The following is a 21,454-nucleotide window of genomic DNA, read 5'->3' on the forward strand; positions in this document are numbered from 1 at the left end:
AGCAGATCGGGCTGGCAGAGATACGGGAGCCGCAACCACGATACAGGAACTACACCAGTATGCTGTTAACTCTCTCGTTCTGCCAGATGTTCGGACGTTTGATTCCGTGTCTCTTTGGTGTCCTCTTCCTCTTCATTGCCGTAAAAATGGGCGTTATTCCCGTACCCTTTTCCCTCATCTGCCAATACTCTATGTATGACCCCGTTGTCGGTCGCCTCTGAGCCTACTCTGTGCTTTCATTATTACCAATAGCTTGCAGTTTTGTAGTTATTATGACGACCTCTGGATACCTTCGGTGGAAAAGGCCAAGTTCTGCAATTGTTAGACTGTGCAACCGTTTACAAGTTGCACCAGTGACAGGGGATATAGTGCTGGATTTGATTTGGCCATAGGGATATGAACTCGTCCATGTATGCCTGGTGAAGATGCACCAACAGAATGTCCCCAATTAGAACGGACAGAAGTTCTATAACGTCTCTGGTCTCTTTCCATCAGGCGGTGATTATGGCTGTGCACCCGTTAGAACGATATGCTTTTGCAATTACAGTGCAAATCAGCGCTGCTAGCTGGTACCTCAGTTTCCGTTACATTGAATGGGCTCTGAACCTCATATGGATATTTTGCAGTCGATTGCCAAAAGAACTGCATACCGAAGTGTAATTTTAAAAAGGCCTGCCTGTGTCATGGGGTTCGGTATGCTTACACGTACGTGTGTGAGTGTGCGTCATCTGTCCACTTCCAGAATAGAAGTGACCGTTCTCCTTGCCGAAGTCTCGACATGATACATATACTGGATACACACTACAGTCTCGAGATAACTGTTCGAACAGAACAGTAATAGTATTTATAATGCTATCTATTATAGAAGAGGAGTTTGAGGCCAGTCCTCCCTTCAGTTTGAAAGCAAGCCATGGGTATACACATACCTAGACACGACACATTGGCGGAGGGCACTGGCATGCAGCCGGTGTGATGAGATTGATCTGCTCGTCTTCCGATCAAATGGTGTTTATGGTGTCTCCATCTAGCTAGTGGGGAGACAGTTGAACAGAGAACTTGGCTCATGACCACAATGATAGGACTAGACATGGGCAATTGACATGGGTTAGCAAGTGCCGGTTGTCTAGTCAATTGGACAATTGTAGTTGCTTATATGTAAGACCCAGCTGCAAAGACAGCATGGCTATGACTATGCATGTACATTGCTACTGAGTGGTTTCGGAGTAGTTAGGATCAGATTACTTTGGAGCATGATGAACAAGGTTGTGTCCATGAGGGTATCTGTCAAGAGAGTCTGGCAAGGTCGGTGCATATGGGGTTTATCCTCAAAGATGCACAAGACGAGGGCATATATGTAAGATCGTCATGCCAGTGAGGCTGCTTGCGAGCAGGCTTGAGATGTGGGATAGTAGAGTTTATGTTATGTTATGCTGATCGCGTGCCATCGTGTGGTTTGCAGTGGTGTAGCGGTGAAGGGATTGTTCGAGGAGGATGTTGGGAGCTGGAGTGATAGAGTGATAGAGTGATAGAGTGATATGTCGGGGAATCAGCAGTGGAGCGGAAAGTGTGTTTGTCCTGGAAGGACATGTGAGGACAAGAGTGGGGGAGGGGTCGTATTGCTGGACATATGAGTGTAGCGACAAAAAAGAAAAGGTGTCGGGGGATTGTCAGTGGGACAAATGGGGGGACAGTGATTTGTCCCTGCTGCCGTACGGTGTGGAAAAAGAAAAGCTGGTGAGGGAAGTAGTTTGATTCCATGACCACTGGAGTGGCCAGAGACCAAGCAGGGTCTCCCAAACTGTCTACTGATCTACCGGGACGGGCAAGTCAGCCTGGCCAGGGATGGTAATTAATTATTCCTGAATTACAGTTGAATTACAGTTGAATTACAAATGAAATCACAAATGGAATTACAAATGGAATTACAAATTGGTGTGAGCCCCTTAATTATGGGATCCCAGATCCGGATATTAACTTGGAAGGTGTAAGGAACCTGTGAAACAAACACAGACGACCCCGTAGCCGTCCAGTTATTATTGCTTTTCTGATGTGCTTATTTCTTTTTCTGGGCTCTATACAGCCTGCCATGTTTCCTGCACATGATGGAGTCTGTTTGGTGGTGTATGTTTCTATACATTGCGACTTGTTAGGATGATTAGAAGGCTGCTAGAGTTTGCAAGTGTGTGCGGTGGTTTGTGTGTCTGAGAGGAGGTAGACTCCCACCGATGGCTATGCCACACCGGCCGATGCTGATATCTGTCGTTGCTTTTTTGTATTGCTACAGTAAATCAACTTGTAGTAATTCTGTCCACAGTATAATGTTTTTTTGTTTGCTTTGCTACCAGAAGGTTGCTTTTCGAGAGTGCCATACCCCAAGCTGTTTAGATTAGGATGATCAAAGTATTCATTCTCATGGGAAACCTATGTACTATGTGTTGTGCCAGTCACAAACAACTGACGTCATCGAGACACTGGTCTGCAAATAATATAATGAAGCCTAATAAAGCAATAAGGGCACAAATGCACGAGTGGAACTCTCTTGGATGTTTTTCTTTTTTTCCCTTTTTTCTTCTTGCTAACCCTCTCAGAATCGAGATTCCATAATTGGCTTATAGAGTATGGAAGTACTTACTAATTTGGGTTTTATTGAACGTTCATGGTAAATCCTCTTCGATAGTTAGTCAAGGGGACACTGGAAGGAAGTCTACCATTTCTGTGCTATTCCACAGGACACTGATGATTTAGAAACAGAAATGTCCTCTGGATCTGACGAATGCCCTGGATGGATATTTACTACATTTGGTGTTTTGAAAATCTGAAATTGCATTCGACAGGGATAGCAAACAAACAACAAATGTAAGCCAAATGGGAAAGGATTTGGAAAAGGAAATGTGATGCAATTGCTGCTATCAAACAGCTTCCTCTATGCAGAAAGAGACACCACTCAATCCGATTAGACGTTTAGGCCATTAGTAAGTATTGCCGTAATCGGTTGCTAACTTTTGATAATGCCAGACCTCCAAATGTAAACAAAAGTATCATAACATAATGGTGTATGATAGAACAGAACACACCGCATAAGGTTCGCAAAATACCAAAGAGAGAATACTGCCATCTTTAGGTTACTCTGAAAGCCATGCTGGGAATCAGCTATCTTGCGGTGAATCCGTGATGATATAATGCTGCTATTATCGCCGATAAGACGGTTGGGCTTGATATAGGAGAAGGGAGCATGACATTCATGTACTCGAGAATTATTGTCTATTTTTTTCATTCCTAACTGTTATTTTAAAGTTAATAGTTATGTGTTTAGGTGTGTACTGAACTGGAAGTGTACATGGAAGATAAAAAGAGTTTGCTCATTGACCAACGCCATGAAACAAGTCAAAGGAAAACATATAAAAAGGGCACTAATTCGTGCATTTTCTGATCATGTCATTCTGGGAATAGCATTTTCCTTTACCATCTGGAACAAAGAATAAGCTAAACCTATCTCATAAGCAAGTTCAGACCAAGCCAATATGTGGTCTATTTATGTTCTTTTGATATCTCTGATATCAAGGGTACTTTCGGTTGATAATAATGGGGGTTTTGTTATTAGCGACCCAACCTATGTATACAATGGTGATATTAATGTGCCTGATGCCGGATACATCCTGAACACTGGAGGTATTGCTAAAGAAATTACTGTCAATGGTAATATCAACGTTGCTACTTATTTCTCTGTGGTAGCAGATTATCACGAAGGAGGACCTGGATACTTTTTCACTTATCATGGAGGTTCAATTTCTGCTCCAGGTAATGGTATAGAGATTTCAAACAGAGGAGGAACGGGACCTTCGAATATTGTAATGACTGGTGATTCTTTCACTGGTCGTGGTTTTTATATTTCTTCGAATGTTCGTGAGGGAAGTACTGCGTATCTGGACTTTGATAATATACGTGGTTCCCAGAACGATATTACCGATATACAGTATGCTACAATTTCCCCACGTACAAAATTGAGGACTGGCCAATTTATTGTGACCCGAAGTGATGTTTTTTTTGAAGGTCCTGTCGATTTTTTTAATAGTACGGTAATGAGTTTATTTGCCTCGTCTGTATGGATTGATAATCCTGATGAAGCCAACCTCGCTGGTGGATTTGAGCTACAGGGTGGGTCCCCCACAAACGTGAGCTCATTTAATGTGAAGGACAGTATCGCTACTAAACCATTGAGTGTCCGAATATATGCAAATAGTTACGCAAATCCATTTTATTTGTCGTTCGACACAATAGTACAGTCACTTAAATGGACTGATATCAAAACAGAAGCTTATAATTGTTATTACACATTGACTGTCCAGACAGACAGGAATATACATGAATTCAAATTTTTTACTGCCTATGAAGGTAATTTTTGCCAAACTTATTGTCTAGGTCTCGATAGTTTCAAGACTGTAAAAAGAACTGTTGATAGGAATGGCACCATGGTGGAATTAGATAGTGTCTACTTCGACCCAACCGCTGAACGGAAGTGTCCAGTGAATGATCCTCAGGTGAATACTATTACCGATCTCCCACCCTGTACGTATTATGAAACATACGAACTAAAATATTCCTCTGACTATTTCCTTGATTATGATAGTACAAGATTGAATGCCACATATTCGTGTCCTTATTACACTACAACGGTTCTTAAAGACGGGAAACCCGAAACTGACATCATCACATATTATGTGGAATTTGATAACATGCAAGGTGCTACGATACACACGAAAACAATAACAATATATGCAGAAACACCAGAGGCAGACTACACGACGACTATCACGTCTGATGGGCACACGATCACTGAGGTTGTGTCGCACATCACCACTACTGATTCTGACGGGAAGACGGTGACGATCACCACCACGATGGCGTCGTTCGACCAGGTGGACGAGGGAGTGTTCACGTCGCCTGAGCCATACTCGCAGCCACCTGTTGTGACGAGCACAGTTACTGAGGATGACGGAAGCTCGAAGACGGTTGTGATCTCGTACTTCCCATCTGAGGGTGAGGACGGAGTGACACGTACTGGGACGACGACGGTGTCGACGATCATTCCAGAGGAACCAGACTACACCACGACGATCGACAAGGGCAACGGTGACTTCGAGACAGACCTCGTCTCCCACATCACCACGAAGGACTCCAACGGCAAGCCTACCACCATCGTCACCACGATCCCATTGAAGCCAAGTGATGGCGGGGAGGCGGACTACACCACGACGATCGACAAGGGCAACGGTGACTTCGAGACAGACCTCGTCTCCCACATCACCACGAAGGACTCCAACGGCAAGCCCACCACCATCGTCACCACGATCCCATTGAAGCCAAGTGATGGCGGGGAGGCGGACTACACCACGACGATCGACAAGGGCAACGGTGACTTCGAGACAGACCTCGTCTCCCACATCACCACGAAGGACTCCAACGGCAAGCCTACCACCATCGTCACCACGATCCCATTGAAGCCAAGTGATGGCGGGGAGGCGGACTACACCACGACGATCGACAAGGGCAACGGTGACTTCGAGACAGACCTCGTCTCCCACATCACCACGAAGGACTCCAACGGCAAGCCTACCACCATCGTCACCACGATCCCATTGAAGCCAAGTGATGGCGGGGAGGCGGACTACACCACGACGATCGACAAGGGCAACGGTGACTTCGAGACAGACCTCGTCTCCCACATCACCACGAAGGACTCCAACGGCAAGCCTACCACCATCGTCACCACGATCCCATTGAAGCCAAGTGATGGCGGGGAGGCGGACTACACCACGACGATCGACAAGGGCAACGGTGACTTCGAGACAGACCTCGTCTCCCACATCACCACGAAGGACTCCAACGGCAACCCTACCACCATCGTCACCACGATCCCATTGAAGCCAAGTGATGGCGGGGAGGCGGACTACACCTCTGTGTTTGTCTCTGATGGACACACCATTACTAAGATTGTTACGCATGTGACCACCAAGGACTCCCTTGGCCACACATTTGTGCTATCCTCTACGTACCTGACTTACGACCGTGTTGACGATGGTGCGGTGTTCTACTCTCCTAGTGTGTCTGTGTCGTCTAACGTTTCTCGTTCAGTAGACACCTCTATGGTGCCTACTGATGGTTCTGGTGTTAGCTCTGCTCCTAGCTCTGCTCCTAGCTCTGCTCCTAGCTCTGCTCCTAGCTCTGCTCCTAGCTCTGCTCCTAGCTCTGCTCCTAGCTCTGCTCCTAGCTCTGCTCCTAGCTCTGCTCCTAGCTCTGCTCCTAGCTCTGCTCCTAGCTCTGCTCCTAGCTCTGCTCCTAGCTCTGCTCCTAGCTCTGCTCCTAGCTCTGCTCCTAGATCCATTTCTAGCTCCATTTCTAGCTCCAACTCGAGACCTAGTTCCAATCCTACCGGTTCCAATTCTGGTTCGAAGCCTAGCTCTAATACTGGTGGTTCTACCGGTAATACCAATGGTGGGTCTAGCTCAGGTTCTAATCCTGGTTCTAACTCTGGCTCTAACTCTGATTCTAACGGTAGTTCTAACTCTGGTACTAACGGTGGCTCTAACAGTGGTACCCAGCCTGGTTCTAATCCTGGCTCCAACTCTGGTACCAATTCAGGTACTAACTCTGGTTCTAACTCTGGTTCTAACAGTGGTACCAAGCCTGCTTCCAATTCTGGCTCCAACACTGGTTCTAACTCTGGTTCTAATGCTGGTTCCAATTCCGGCTCCAACTCTGGTTCCAATTCCGGCTCCAACTCTGGTTCTAACAGTGGTACCAAGCCTGGTTCTAATTCTGGTTCTAACTCTGGCACCAACTCTGGCTCGAATTCTGGCTCCAATGCTGCCTCGAATTCTGGCTCCAACTCTGGCTCTAACAGTGGTACCAAGCCTAGTTCAAGTTCTAATTCAGGCTCTAATGCGTCTGCTGTCAGAGGTGGTTCGGGTAGCGGAGCAGCTACTGTTTCAGTCAGTTCTTCATACATCGGGTCTGTGTTCCATGGCGACGCTGCACAGAGAGGTGCCAACTTTGTTTCCTTTGCTATTGCAGGACTGGTCATGGCGCTGTTCTAAGCATGCGACGGTTGTATGCAGACATGCTTTCCTGCAAAGCTTAGTTTTTGTTCGTTACTGGTAATCATTTCATGCTTCCATTAGAGATTTGTGAAGTCATATTTAAGTTCTTTAATAGCTGTTTTTAGTTTGAGACTGTATATCATAATATATAATTTAGTTTGTATAAGCTTACCAAACTAGTCTAAATTGATACCCATTTCGATTGATTCAGCAGGACTCTCTACTGGCCAAGAGAAGGGCCGAAGCTTGTCATTGTTCAGCCGAAAGTTTATATTTAGGGCGATCAGGGAGGACCTGGGAACGTTCTCGAGGAATAATGAACGTAACGTAGTTGCTACCATATTAGTAACAACATCTCAACCAGTGATATGTGTTTCTACAAAAACTAACTTTTGCAATACTTATTCCCTTTTTCAATTGATCAGTCGCTGCCTACATATTAGCACATTACTGGATCTATTGCACTGGCTATGCATGAGTATATTGATAAATATATTGAGCTGTCTACATATGAGTATATTGATAATTCTATTGAGCTGTCTACATACTGATTATATCAATAATTCTATTGCACTGCCCGTAGTGCTTGCAACGGGGTCGCATGGCCAACACTACTCCACATGATGCATGCAGAACGAAGCATGCCATCAGCAGGGTCCTTCCAGCAGACGTAATGTAAGGAAGGGCCTTGTGCCTGGTGGGAGAACCGTAAATCGTTCTGACTCCTCTTGAGCACGCCGCATCTGTGAGGAGGCTGACGGAGAAGGATAGAGAAGGAGAGAGAAGGAGAACGAGAGCGAGGGGAATGCCGCGGGGGCAAGACCCACTCTCGCAATATGTAAATCACTCGGTGAGTGGTGGTGGGGCACAGAAGTGGCCTGAGGGAGCCGCGTATGGAACGGGGAGCGACGCAGTTCGTCTGCAGGAGGGCATAGCCCACGCAGCCCACGCAGCCCACGCAGCCCGCGCAGAGCCGTACGCACACGACGCACCGTTCTTGGCATCCCGTATCCTCACACCACCAACAGTACACACAGCACCAACAGTAGCCTCCACACCGTCCCACCAGCCACTGTCCAAACACCTCTGCCAAGACATGTCATGTCGCTGCCAAGACGTGCCAAGACGTGCCAAGACATCCCTGGGACGTGCCAAGGACAAATTCACCGTTCTGATCCGCAGCCACCACACCAGGACAAATTGCAACCAAGCACAGACAGGGAGCTGTTCAGCTAAATAGCATGTATAAAAAGGCACTGGACTCAAGGCCCTGTCGATCTGATATACTTCCCAAAACCAATAAACCAAGCTGGACAGCAGATTATAATCACAGCATTACTCCAAAAGCCGCACATGAATGAGCTCGCTGGCAGATGTGCTTCGAGACCTCACCGTACCAACGACAGGTCAATTGTCTAGTGCATTCCTTCGAATACGCTGTATGTATGAGTTAGATTCAGATTCAAATTCAGAACTAGTAAGTTATGTTAGAGGCGATGCCACAAATTATGACCAGTTTGGAGTGCCGCCTGCTCGGTATGCTTAGTGAATATCGCCATGTGTAACAGCAAGCAGTAACGTGCTCTGTATTGGTGTTCCAGAGGAGAGTGTCAAATAGTATAGGCACTGTACAATAGATGATGCGCAGGAACAGCCAACACCTGTTTGATATATACAGTTATTGAAACTGCCATTACCAAGCTGTCTTCCCCCACCAAGTAATGCCGTAGCCGGTGTCACTTTCGAGTAAGCTCACCCAACTGTGAATTCCCAGACATGCTATTTACTGCGTATTATGATATTCTCAGCACAATTCAACGTACCGTATATCGGACATTGTTGGAATAACTGATGCACCCGTGAATCGAGTGTGCAGGAAAGACAGCTCCACCACTATTCTCACCAGAATAACAAGCACTGCTGCTGATAGCGGGTCTAATTCTCACAAAGTCATGATGTGTTGATATGTTAATGTTTGGCGTTGATTTATTTGAGATAATTATGCACACACACCATATCTAGGTGGATGCAACCCTGTGGCTCTGCTATTCAACAGCATCTAATGTGCAATTAAGATATACTGCACAACAGAGATACCCTATACGCTCAAGACACTCATCACACAAGACCTAGCTATTGATGCTAATCTGGTGAAGTCATCAACTGTCAACTGGTACAAGTGACTCCCGGATTTAAGGGGACATTGGGAAAGATTAGTGCATGGATATATTTGTGGTTTGACGCTCTTTTGTTGATTGCTGTCTGGTTATAAGTAGGTTGTGGAAAGATACAGCAACGGCACATCATACCATGATTGCTTTGCGGATTGTCGAAAGTGTATATCTCATTCAAGTGCACTAGACCAGTGTGGATTTCTCGAGAGCTGTGGCTAGGTGGAATGGTGTGCATGTGATTGTGTCTAGTTGCATTGTGATGTTGGGTTGAGTCATTTGGGAAGTAAAGGACGGAGACGATGGATGTTGCGTGCCTGAGCTAATATGAATCTCAATTCACTCTGTAAAGGGATATCGGATATAGCCAATTGGTTAATGACTTGGTGGAGCCGAGGTTTTGGTATGGGGCGACAATGACGATGTTGCTGCAATGGAATGGTCTGGTCGTGCATGTATGGACAGTCGTCACCGGTATGGCCAGACCGTTACCGTTGAATTATGTGGGATATGTGCTTTGAATGGAAGCGGTGCATGTCTGTGGCGTATTATACCACAGCCATATTGATGCCAATGTTGATGGTATGAGGCTAGGTTTTTCATATGAGGGATGATAGATACAATTGGGTAGTGTCTTGGTCTAAACCTTAGATGGATAGAGTTGCTATTGCAGGCTCAATTGGTTTCCTAACCATTTGGATTTGTATGCATTTAAGATTAAGTTGGCCACAGCCGTCACCAGGATATATTACAGCAGGGTGCTGGAATGGTATTGTGGGAGATTGTGGGAGCGGCAGTTATGATTAGCAATGAAGGCGGTAGTGCCATGGCGGTTATGGCGGTTATGGCGAGGTGTACAACGATCATGATTATACAGAAGCAAGATGCTTAAGAGGGCAGGAGGGCAGAGGCGAGAAGGATGAGGTTGCTTCCTAGCTGGTATTACGGTGGCCATGTAGGCTCTGCGAATGATGAAAATTTTTTTAACACGGTATGGAAACGTAGTGAGTGGACAAGCGCGAGTGCATTGTACGTGGTAGTAGACAATTTTGTGTGCAGTTCTACGCATGTATAGGGTTGTCGATCTACATGTTTGGGCTGCAGAACAGGCCATGGGATCTGATGTGCTACATTGAGTCGGTCACTTTTCCTTTTTATTCTGTTTCTAGTTTTGAATTCGAGATAGTGTAGCGGATGCCTCGATCGAGAAAGTTCAAGACGGCATAGGCATATGATGATATGGACAGGCATATGAAGATATGGACAGGCATATGAAGATATGGACTAGTACAGATAGGTATAGACGGTCGACGCAATGGATAGAGTATTTGTGTTAAGGTGAACATTGTAGGATTGTGGAATGCAGACAGTTGCAAGAACCTCCCATAGATGAGACTTCTCCATTGGTGTTGTTAGGTCGTGGTACGAACTATGTCTTGCCCGCTTTGAGCAGGTCGAGGCCAGTGGAGTGAGCACTGGAGTGAGCACTGGTGGGAGCACTGGTGGGAGCACTGGTGAAGTACTAGTGTCGGTGGAAGTGATCCTTGGTGAACGGTACAGACGGCCAATAGCTAGACAAGGATCAGTGGTGTTGCTGCTGAAGCGGGTGGCGACTTTGGAAGTGCTGTGCGACGAGGCCGATCCCACAGTTTTCAGCGATTGCTGCGACATTCTGAGATGTCTGTGGGACTGAGGACATTTGTGGTGGGAGGGACATGTCCTTTGTTGTATGTGTCGTCTTTCTTTTGTGTGAGAAGAAAAGCTGTGCAGGACAAATCGCAGTTGTGCGCATGTTTGTGTGTTCGCAGTTGTGCGAGCTGTGCTAGCTGTGGTATGAGCATTTGTCTTAGCAAGAAGGGAGGAGTCTTCCACTGGCCGTCTGGTCTACTCTGGTGGGCACTAGTGTGACTGATTGCTGCTATTGTATGGAAAGGCTGATAGCATTTATGAGCACCATAGACATGCCGTGAATGAAACATGAACTGAAACAAGGAAAGTGAACACTGGCCGAACCCTGATGGTCCGTCTGCCATACCACAAACAGTTTACGGTGAGAACAGTGGGAGAACAGTGTGAGAAGAGTGTATGGAACAGCATAGAAAAGGGACGGAAATGAGTAATATACTAGATATATTATTAACTTCAATTATTGGCTGTAATAATTGTATTGATTAAATTACGTTTAATAGCTACTCGAAATTTTAATTACTAGCGGATTATTAATATTGATTATTTTCGCCGTCCATGTTTCAGTAATTTTTCTTTTTCTAATAGCAGAGAACTCCAGTGTCTCTCAGTCACCTCTTCTATGAGACACTTTATTAGCCGGGTACGTGAGTATTATTATGTGAAGCTGACAAAATTAATATTTGTGGACCACAGAAGGCGCGCTAACACTCAGTTTGGTTTTGTGATGTTGTTTTGATCAATTATAGCTCAGTTTCCTATACCTGTTTTGTTACCGATAGGAGAGAATAGGTAGAGCCTTAATAGAATAATGCTTTCCTGTATGACCTTCGCGTGTGTACTTACAAATGGTAGGAAGGGGGATGGAAGCTATATGACACAAGAAGGAGTGGCTCCAAGGGTGTATTCCTCTATATTATTATTGCTAAATAACAATTCCCCTTAATAAATCGGATTATTAAATTCGTCCTAAAGGCAAGCTCTAGAACTTTTGTTTTAGTCTTAATATATCAATATTTGCATCTTCTCCCTAATGTTAACATGACCTACTTAAACTTCTCCTAGAGCATCTAAGATGCGTACGTACATAGAGGCGATATAGACCTGTTTCTTGGTAACGAGACATACTGTAATGTTGGACAAATTGACTGAGCAAGTGCATGCAGCGTTTTTATCGGCCGTACTACTATTTGATCAAGCAGATTAGGAAACATTCACTGTTAATCATAGGTGTTGACAAAGGTACCATTAAATCTATTTTTAACTCATTCTGTTTTAAGTATGATTGACCTTAAGATAAACGATAGTGGATCTGATTTGCAATTGAAAATCATTCTTGCATTACTCGAGAATTGAACAAGGATTTTCGATCAAGGTTTACATCTCAGCAAAATATATAAGCCGGCCTAATTTTCACTTTTTATGAAAATGATCTGTTGAACATCTTTCATGTTATTTTCCTAAACCTTAAGCAAAATCAATAACACAGAAAGACAAATGATTGCACTATCATTGTTGGTTAGCCAACTCGTGTTATACTTATCCCTGGCAGATGCTTCACGTCTTGAAAAGTATCAAAATTACAAGAGAGATGAAGATTCATCAAGGGCACTATCAGACTACCCCCTTGGCTGCTCTCCGTTGCTCGGAACGAAATTGACGCCAGGACTGTCAATGGAGTTATATGAATATCCTTTAGACAACCATGGTATTGGTCCACATTGTTGGGACCCTGCTTATTTAAACCCGGAGTACCCCAGAACCGGATTTGAGTCTCACAAACTAATTGGTACAGCCCAGAACGTGATGAGCTTGAATTTTGAGCATAGGACACAAGACTGCCATGTTGAATTTTCAAACCTGCCAGCTTCATTCAACTTCCCCGACCAAATTACTTTAACGAATTTTACTATGCTTCTATATGGCTACTTTAAACCAAAGGAATCTGGTCGATATCGTTTCCATATGGAGGCTGACGACTTGCTGCTTATGAATTTGGGGGCTGGAAATGCATTTGATTGCTGTGCGCATGAAGCTACGAGGAACAATTTGGGTGATTATATTGCATATGACATTTGGGCGGGTACCAGAAAAGACGTTGAGGTTTTTCTTGAGAAAGAGGTTTTCTATCCGTTAAGATTGTTTTTCAACAACAGAGATGGTAGGGCAGCTTTGGACTTTTCATATTACTTAAATGGTGCGACGGAACCAGGAACAGACATTCCTGAGCTTCTGTTCTCTCTTCCAGATGGTGAGTCATGCCCTGCATACATTGGGTATGAAAACAGTTGCAGGAGCATAAATACCACAACTACTTACAGCACTTCTTATATCACAACAATGCAGGCACCTAATGTACTTCCTATTACTAGTACTATATATTATGTTGCTACGCCATGTGCCGACGTCCCAGAAACACCATCCTGTCAAATTGGATTTTGGGATCCAATAAATTCATCGTGTTATACCCCTACTCCTCCGGGCCTATCATCATCTCCTTCACCATCACCAAGTCCAAAGCCATCTCCGTCCCCATCTCCATCTCCATCTCCATCCCCATCCCCATCTCCATCTCCATCCCCATCTCCAAGTCCATCTCCATCCCCATCTCCATCTCCATCCCCATCCCCATCACCAAGTCCATCGCCAAGTCCAAAGCCATCTCCTTCACCATCTCCATCCCCAAGCCCATCTCCATCACCAAGTCCATCGCCAAGCCCATCTCCTTCACCATCTTTTTCACCAGGTCCAAAGCCATCACCAAGTCCAAAGCCATCCCCATCTCCATCCCCATCCCCATCTCCATCCCCATCCCCATCTCCATCCCCATCCCCATCTCCATCCCCATCCCCATCGCCTAGTCCATCTCCTTCACCATCTCCATCCCCAAGCCCATCTCCATCACCAAGTCCATCGCCAAGCCCATCTCCTTCACCATCTTTTTCACCAGGTCCAAAGCCATCACCAAGTCCAAAGCCATCCCCATCTCCATCCCCATCCCCATCTCCATCCCCATCGCCTAGTCCATCTCCATCACCAAGTCCATCTCCATCACCATATCCTTCACCAAATCCCTTTCCTATTTCAAATTCTTCAACATCACTCTCACCAAGCAACATCTCTATGCACAGTTATTCTTCCTTGTATACAGGTGATCCAGAAAGTCCAACTAATACAAAGAGTATCCCAACTTCAATTGATCTGGCAGTAGGTAACTCTACAACTATCACCACGACTGTTGTTACCAATGATAAGACACAAACTATAATTATTGTATGTCAGCCCACGACGATTAGTGACGGGCGTATAATCACTGCTAGTCATACCTGGACTTATACTGAACCTACTACTTCTAGTCATAAGACAATAGATAGGGTAAACTCCGCTGGTAATAATGAAGGGATGAACAAACTTACATCGAGTGCCACGGTAAGCTCAAATTACTCTAATAGTAACAGCTTCCACTCCAGTGCTAGACCGCCATCACCAATCGTCACCGATTCTAAGCCAAATGCAGGGGTTCACTCGGCTTCCAAGGAGAACTCTCCTTCAAATGTCAGTAATGCTGAAACACAACCTAACAATAATGAACATTCAGGTTCAGGCACCAACTTGGCCCCCGCTTCTAGTAGAGAAGACAGCAAATCTGTTACAAACACAAGTTCCAGAGGGAATTCAGGAAGCATTTCAACTGCTAATGTAGTTGCTAGCTCCCCCAGCAGAAATGCTGTAAACAGTATTTCAAATAGCAGGCCGGTCAATCCAACAGTTATTGGGACCGTTTATCAGGGTAGTGCTGTCAACAGAGTGTCTAGTATTGTTATGTCGGCAGTGGCAGGGCTACTTTTTGCACTGGTCGAAGTATTATGAATTAGTGATAATGATGTATATGATTAGAAATTCCTGGTGCTGTCATTTTTCTGATTGTATCCATCACTGTGTATTGTGCTCATTTATCTCAAAACAATCATGCTTGAATGTGTGTGGTTTAAAGTTTACATCACATGGCTTTTGATGAGATTTTTGTTATGTGTATTTTCACTATAGTTTGGAAATTTCCAATGTATATATTTTTAATGAAAAATAATAATAAAACTAAAACATATAATTAATTAGGTGCAATTTCGCAACCTCTGTTACGATATCATGCATGATCTATACAGTAAAATAGATCATGATTGACATAATGTATATTTCTTGTTAATTCCTGAGGGTGATGTGAAATTTGCTTCACTAAATCTATAATATATAGTTTCCGGTGCTACTGTACTAGATCCTATAACTCTACGAGTAATAATTGTCATGAAGTGACAATCAGAACAGCTTTTGTTTGTTAGTCTACATATAATATAGTAATTGGTGTGGTTTTACCTTGACCGCCATTACACTAACAAGTAACCCCTCAATCTAAAAACACACAAAAAATAGACACGTAAACAGAATCAATCGTTATGGTTGCCATAACCAACCATTTTTGAAGGCAGCGCACACTAAAACACGGTCCATGAATATTAATTTGTTTGCGAAACCTCAATGCCGGCACAGACGAAACTTGCTGCACAACTTTTATATTCATTCACGTGTACAAACTTACCTTCCTTTATTGAAGGGGATCTCAGTAATAAGGAACATTTTGTACCACAATTAGAATAGCTACAGATGAGAAATAGTATCGCCCGTGATACACCAATGCATGCAATAAATAGCATAGTGAATGCACTTTTAGCAAATGGCGAACCGGTTAGCGGAAAATCGTAAAGTCCGTTGCGGCTGCATTCTGATCGGCAAATCGTGTGTATCTTGACAAACTGCAAATCACACCAAGATTAGCTAACCAAAGGCACACCGTGGAGTACTACCTAATAAGAGTTGATGTTGTGCTACGCCATGAATGGTGATATCTAAGATGCCTGCAGATGTCCAGTTGGTACAGAGTGTGTCTGCTGGGTTTCTCATAATTCTCCTTTTTGTAAATCATAGAGTATATCCGACATCCGGACCAATTGTCATTGTTCTTGGCATGGCAAACATGGAGACACGATAGTTCCTTAAAGTTCAGTAAAAAAACACAACAGTCCTGTAGTCGATAGGTATTACGGGGAACCGTACGCGCACGTCGCACTTTCTTGGCATCCCGTATCCTCACAGCACACACACCACCAACAGTACACACAGCACCAACAGTAGCCTCCACACCGTCCCACCAGCCACTGTCCAAACACCTCTGCCAAGACATGTCATGTCGCTGCCAAGACGTGCCAAGACGTGCCAAGACATCCCTGGGACGTGCCAAGGACAAATTCACTTTTCTCTTCCGCAGCCAGCACACCAGGACAAAAACTTGCCATCAACACAATTCCCCCCATTGGTGTGATGCAACACAACTGCTATGTCCAGTAATCTCCACCACTATTATTGTATCTTCACTAGTGAACACTCACCGCGACAACCATCCCTGTTATGTGAGAGAGTTCTGTAAGAAATAATTAGTGACGCTGAACGCTCCTTATGGTCACCAAACTAAAACTACGAGTTGTTATTTTCTGGTGTAGACGTCAAGCCAACTTCCAAAACGACTTCCAGCTAATCTATGATAGCTATTTGAGCAGCACAGCATTAGTCATAGCCACCCGCCAGAGACACTCATTAATCAGGGCCTGCGCTGGATGAGAACATACAGTTCATATTCAGACGGGGAAAAAATGCAGCTGACTGTGTTGTATTGCGTGCTACTCCCGCAACAAGTTGTGCAATACCAGAACTAGAATAACATCCACTCACAGTTGAGGCTTTGGTGAGATATAGTGAACGACATAGCAAGGCTGATCATATTCATGGGAGTAGTACGACCTTTCTCTAAAACTGGTGTACCGATAAAACCTTTTTGAATCATGCCATCTGGTACAAGCATTTGATAATGACACATGGCAGGAGCATAAGCTATATCCACTATATGTATCACACTCGGTAGCAAGTATGGCCTTCTAATGAGAGTAGCTGTGGCAATTTGGTACACTCAGGTCAGGTCTGTTCCGTCTGTGTACATACTGGGAGGGGGGGATCTGTCACCACGGGCATCTATGTGGATGAGAAGGCTTGCGCAGAAACCATTGACAAATGAATGAGTGTTTTGAGCTACGCCCCAGCAGAATATAACAGGATAGTATGTTCAATGTGGGCAGCAATGCGCACCTTTGGATCATGGCATTTGTGATGGTAACTGTGCTCTCGGAAGAGATGCATTAGTGATTGCTGAAGAACGAAGAACAAAGAATGAAGAACAATCAACAAAGAATAAACTACGTCAGAGAAAGACTCTACTACCAAGTGGGAGTAGCAACCAAATAGGAGGAAACAGGTGCGTGGCCTTTAGGTTATTAAGACCTGGGAATGTACTGGTTCATAATTACAATTGCAACATAACTATATCCACCATATTCGAATGTATGGTTGTTAATCGCATCATGCATCTAATAAAAGGAACTGAACAGCTTTCAGTATAGAAAAGCAATGGATGATTTATTCAGTGGCTGTAGGTTCAGAAGCCAAGACACTGGGCTCAGACTGTATATCTGACATGCCCTGTAGCTGTTTCAAATAACTATGTGAGACGTATCAGTATCGAACTGACATGTTGTTAAGCATCGGGATCAATGGAAGTGTTGCCTGCCAGAGTCATTATGCGTATGACCGTTAGCTTCATGACGTAATCGCGACAGCTCCCGAACTCAGGTTACAGGTTACTATGAGGTACCAACGTCATATTTCCTTGACATACTAGTATGGACAATGAAGCACCCAGGTTGTTCTTCCTGAATGAGTTATTTGAACGAGCGCCATCTCTAGAAGTAAATTTGTTGTGGTATTGAAAGTTGATGCTGTAAATGGTACAAGGATGCTTTGAGGAAGCGGGCCAATGCCACTGCTTTTATACCCACAATTTGACATTCATATGTTGTGGGATTGGAAACATCAAATCCTATATCAAGTTGGTGCATGACAGCTTTGAATGGTGCGGAAGTTGTACTCGTATAATGGACTGTGTGTATTGGTCATGCTGGAGGTGGTGTTGTTACATACTGGAAGGGGAGATCAGGTAACTGTGATAAGAATAGAGTGAGACTTGCTGGCATTGAACCAGAGCTAAAGGACATAGAGTGCACTCAATATGAGTTGCAGTTGTGGTGAACGTATGTGAGACGACCGGTGGGAGGGAATTGGTGACTTCTCTTGGAAGTAATTCCTGTAGATGATAATCCTCACAGCAGAATACAATTCGAGTTCATTTAGAAGATTAGAAGGTCAGTTTTAACCTTGAGACAAAGGGTCAAATCACAGACTCCAGCAACCGGAATTGTACCACTGGATTGGAGACATTACACATTTGGATATATTATAGGATGTGACTTGGGCATCGGGGATGAGTAGCTGCAGGTTGATGATAAATAAAAACAATAATGTTAGAATAACAGATAATGTGTGAAGCACAACGGAAGATCTTGAGTATGTGAGTGTGGTAATATGTTATCGGACAGAACAGAATCTGCCTACCGTAGTGGTTTGGACGAGGGAGTGAGCAGATCGGGCTGGCAGAGATACGGGAGCCGCAAACCACGATACAGGAACTACACCAGTATGCTGTTAACTCTCTCGTTCTGCCAGATGTTCGGACGTTTGATTCCGTGTCTCTTTGGTGTCCTCTTCCTCTTCATTGCCGTAAAAATGGGCGTTATTCCCGTACCCTTTTCCCTCATCTGCCAATACTCTATGTATGACCCCGTTGTCGGTCGCCTCTGAGCCTACTCTGTGCTTTCATTATTACCAATAGCTTGCAGTTTTGTAGTTATTATGACGACCTCTGGATACCTTCGGTGGAAAAGGCCAAGTTCTGCAATTGTTAGACTGTGCAACCGTTTACAAGTTGCACCAGTGACAGGGGATATAGTGCTGGATTTGATTTGGCCATAGGGATATGAACTCGTCCATGTATGCCTGGTGAAGATGCACCAACAGAATGTCCCCAATTAGAACGGACAGAAGTTCTATAACGTCTCTGGTCTCTTTCCATCAGGCGGTGATTATGGCTGTGCACCCGTTAGAACGATATGCTTTTGCAATTACAGTGCAAATCAGCGCTGCTAGCTGGTACCTCAGTTTCCGTTACATTGAATGGGCTCTGAACCTCATATGGATATTTTGCAGTCGATTGCCAAAAGAACTGCATACCGAAGTGTAATTTTAAAAAGGCCTGCCTGTGTCATGGGGTTCGGTATGCTTACACGTACGTGTGTGAGTGTGCGTCATCTGTGCTCTCCCAGAATAGAAGTGACCGTTCTCCTTGCCGAGGTCTCGACATGATACATATACTGGATACACACTACAGTCTCGAGATAACTGTTCGAACAGAACAGTAATAGTATTTATCATGCTATCTATTATAGAAGAGGAGTTGGAAGCTAGTCCTCCCTTCAGTTTGAAAGCAAGCCATGGGTATACACATACCTAGACACGACACATTGGCGGAGGGCACTGGCATGCAGCCGGTGTGATGAGATTGATCTGCTCGTCTTCCGATCAAATGGTGTTTATGGTGTCTCCATCTAGCTAGTGGGGAGACAGTTGAACAGAGAACTTGGCTCATGACCACAATGATAGGACTAGACATGGGCAATTGACATGGGTTAGCAAGTGCCGGTTGTCTAGTCAATTGGACAATTGTAGTTGCTTATATGTAAGACCCAGCTGCAAAGACAGCATGGCTATGACTATGCATGTACATTGCTACTGAGTGGTTTCGGAGTAGTTAGGATCAGATTACTTTGGAGCATGATGAACAAGGTTGTGTCCATGAGGGTATCTGTCAAGAGAGTCTGGCAAGGTCGGTGCATATGGGGTTTATCCTCAAAGATGCACAAGACGAGGGCATATATGTAAGATCGTCATGCCAGTGAGGCTGCTTGCGAGCAGGCTTGAGATGTGGGATAGTAGAGTTTATGTTATGTTATGCTGATCGCGTGCCATCGTGTGGTTTGCAGTGGTGTAGCGGTGAAGGGATTGTTCGAGGAGGATGTTGGGAGCTGGAGTGATAGAGTGATAGAGTGATAGAGTGATATGTCGGGGAATCAGCAGTGGAGCGGAAAGTGTGTTTGTCCTGGAAGGACATGTGAGGACAAGAGTGGGGGAGGGGTCGTATTGCTGGACATATGAGTGTAGCGACAAAAAAGAAAAGGTGTCGGGGGATTGTCAGTGGGACAAATGGGGGGACAGTGATTTGTCCCTGCTGCCGTACGGTGTGGAAAAAGAAAAGCTGGTGAGGGAAGTAGTTTGATTCCATGACCACTGGAGTGGCCAGAGACCAAGCAGGGTCTCCCAAACTGTCTACTGATCTACCGGGACGGGCAAGTCAGCCTGGCCAGGGATGGTAATTAATTATTCCTGAATTACAGTTGAATTACAGTTGAATTACAAATGAAATCACAAATGGAATTACAAATGGAATTACAAATTGGTGTGAGCCCCTTAATTATGGGGATCCCAGATCCGGATACTAACTTGGAAGGTGTAAGGAACCCGTGAAACAAACACAGACGACCCCGTAGCCGTCCAGTTATTATTGCTTTTCTGATGTGCTTATTTCTTTTTCTGGATTCTATACAGCCTGCCATGTTTCCTGCACATGATGGAGTCTGTTTGGTGGTGTATGTTTCTATACATTGCGACTTGTTAGGATGATTAGAAGGCTGCTAGAGTTTGCAAGTGTGTGCGGTGGTTTGTGTGTCTGAGAGGAGGTAGACTGTTACCGGTGGCTATCCCACACCGGCCAATGTTGATATTTGTCGTTGCTTTTTTGTATTGCTACAGTAAATCAACTTGTAGTAATTCTGTCCACAATATAATGTTTTTTCGTTTGTTTTGCTACCAGAAGGTTGGTTTTCGAGAGTGCCATACCCCAAACTTTTTAGATTAGGATGATCAAAGTATTCATTCCCATGGGAAACCTATGTACTATGTGTTGTACCGGTTACAAATAACTGATGCCATCGATACAAGGGTCTGCAAATAATATAATGAAGCCTAATAAAGCAATAAGGGCACAAATGCACGAGTGGAACTCTCTTGGATGTTTTTCTTTTTTTCCCTTTTTTCTTCTTGCTAACCCTCTCAGAATCGAGATTCCATAATTGGCTTATAGAGTATGGAAGTACTTACTAATTTGGGTTTTATTGAACGTTCATGGTAAATCCTCTTCGATAGTTAGTCAAGGGGACACTGGAAGGAAGTCTACCATTTCTGTGCTATTCCTCAGGACACTGATGATTTAGAAACAGAAATGTCCTCTGGATCTGACGAATGCCCTGGATGGATATTTACTACATTTGGTGGTTTGAAAATCTGAAATTGCATTCGACAGGGATAGCAAACAAACAACAAATGTAAACCAAATGGGAAAGGAATTGGAAAAGGAAATGGGATGCAATTGCTGCTACCAACAGCTTCCTC

At 44.4% G+C, this 21,454-nt stretch overlaps 3 protein-coding genes across 3 annotated transcripts; all 3 read left to right on the top strand.

Moving 5' to 3' along the window:
• Window positions 1–3,521: 3,521 nt before the first annotated feature.
• Window positions 3,522–7,094, top strand: GVI51_C00693 (uncharacterized protein; the record flags this gene model as incomplete). Its single annotated transcript, XM_065626596.1, has 1 exon — window positions 3,522–7,094. One exon carries the CDS (start codon window positions 3,522–3,524, stop codon window positions 7,092–7,094), a length of 3,573 nt encoding a protein of 1,190 aa, XP_065482668.1.
• An 808-nt stretch (window positions 7,095–7,902) lies between these two features.
• On the top strand, window positions 7,903–8,337 carry GVI51_C00715 (uncharacterized protein; the record flags this gene model as incomplete). The annotated part of the gene is made up of 1 exon (XM_065626597.1): window positions 7,903–8,337. The coding sequence occupies one exon, from the start codon at window positions 7,903–7,905 to the stop codon at window positions 8,335–8,337; it is 435 nt and encodes a 144-aa protein (XP_065482669.1).
• A 4,114-nt stretch (window positions 8,338–12,451) lies between these two features.
• On the top strand, window positions 12,452–14,824 carry EPA8 (the record flags this gene model as incomplete). Its single annotated transcript, XM_445219.1, has 1 exon — window positions 12,452–14,824. One exon carries the CDS (start codon window positions 12,452–12,454, stop codon window positions 14,822–14,824), a length of 2,373 nt encoding a protein of 790 aa, XP_445219.1.
• Between the last annotated feature and the right edge of the window lie 6,630 nt (window positions 14,825–21,454).

Source organism: Nakaseomyces glabratus, chromosome C, assembly GCF_010111755.1.
Source record: "Nakaseomyces glabratus chromosome C, complete sequence".
NCBI classification, from domain to species: domain Eukaryota; kingdom Fungi; phylum Ascomycota; class Saccharomycetes; order Saccharomycetales; family Saccharomycetaceae; genus Nakaseomyces; species Nakaseomyces glabratus.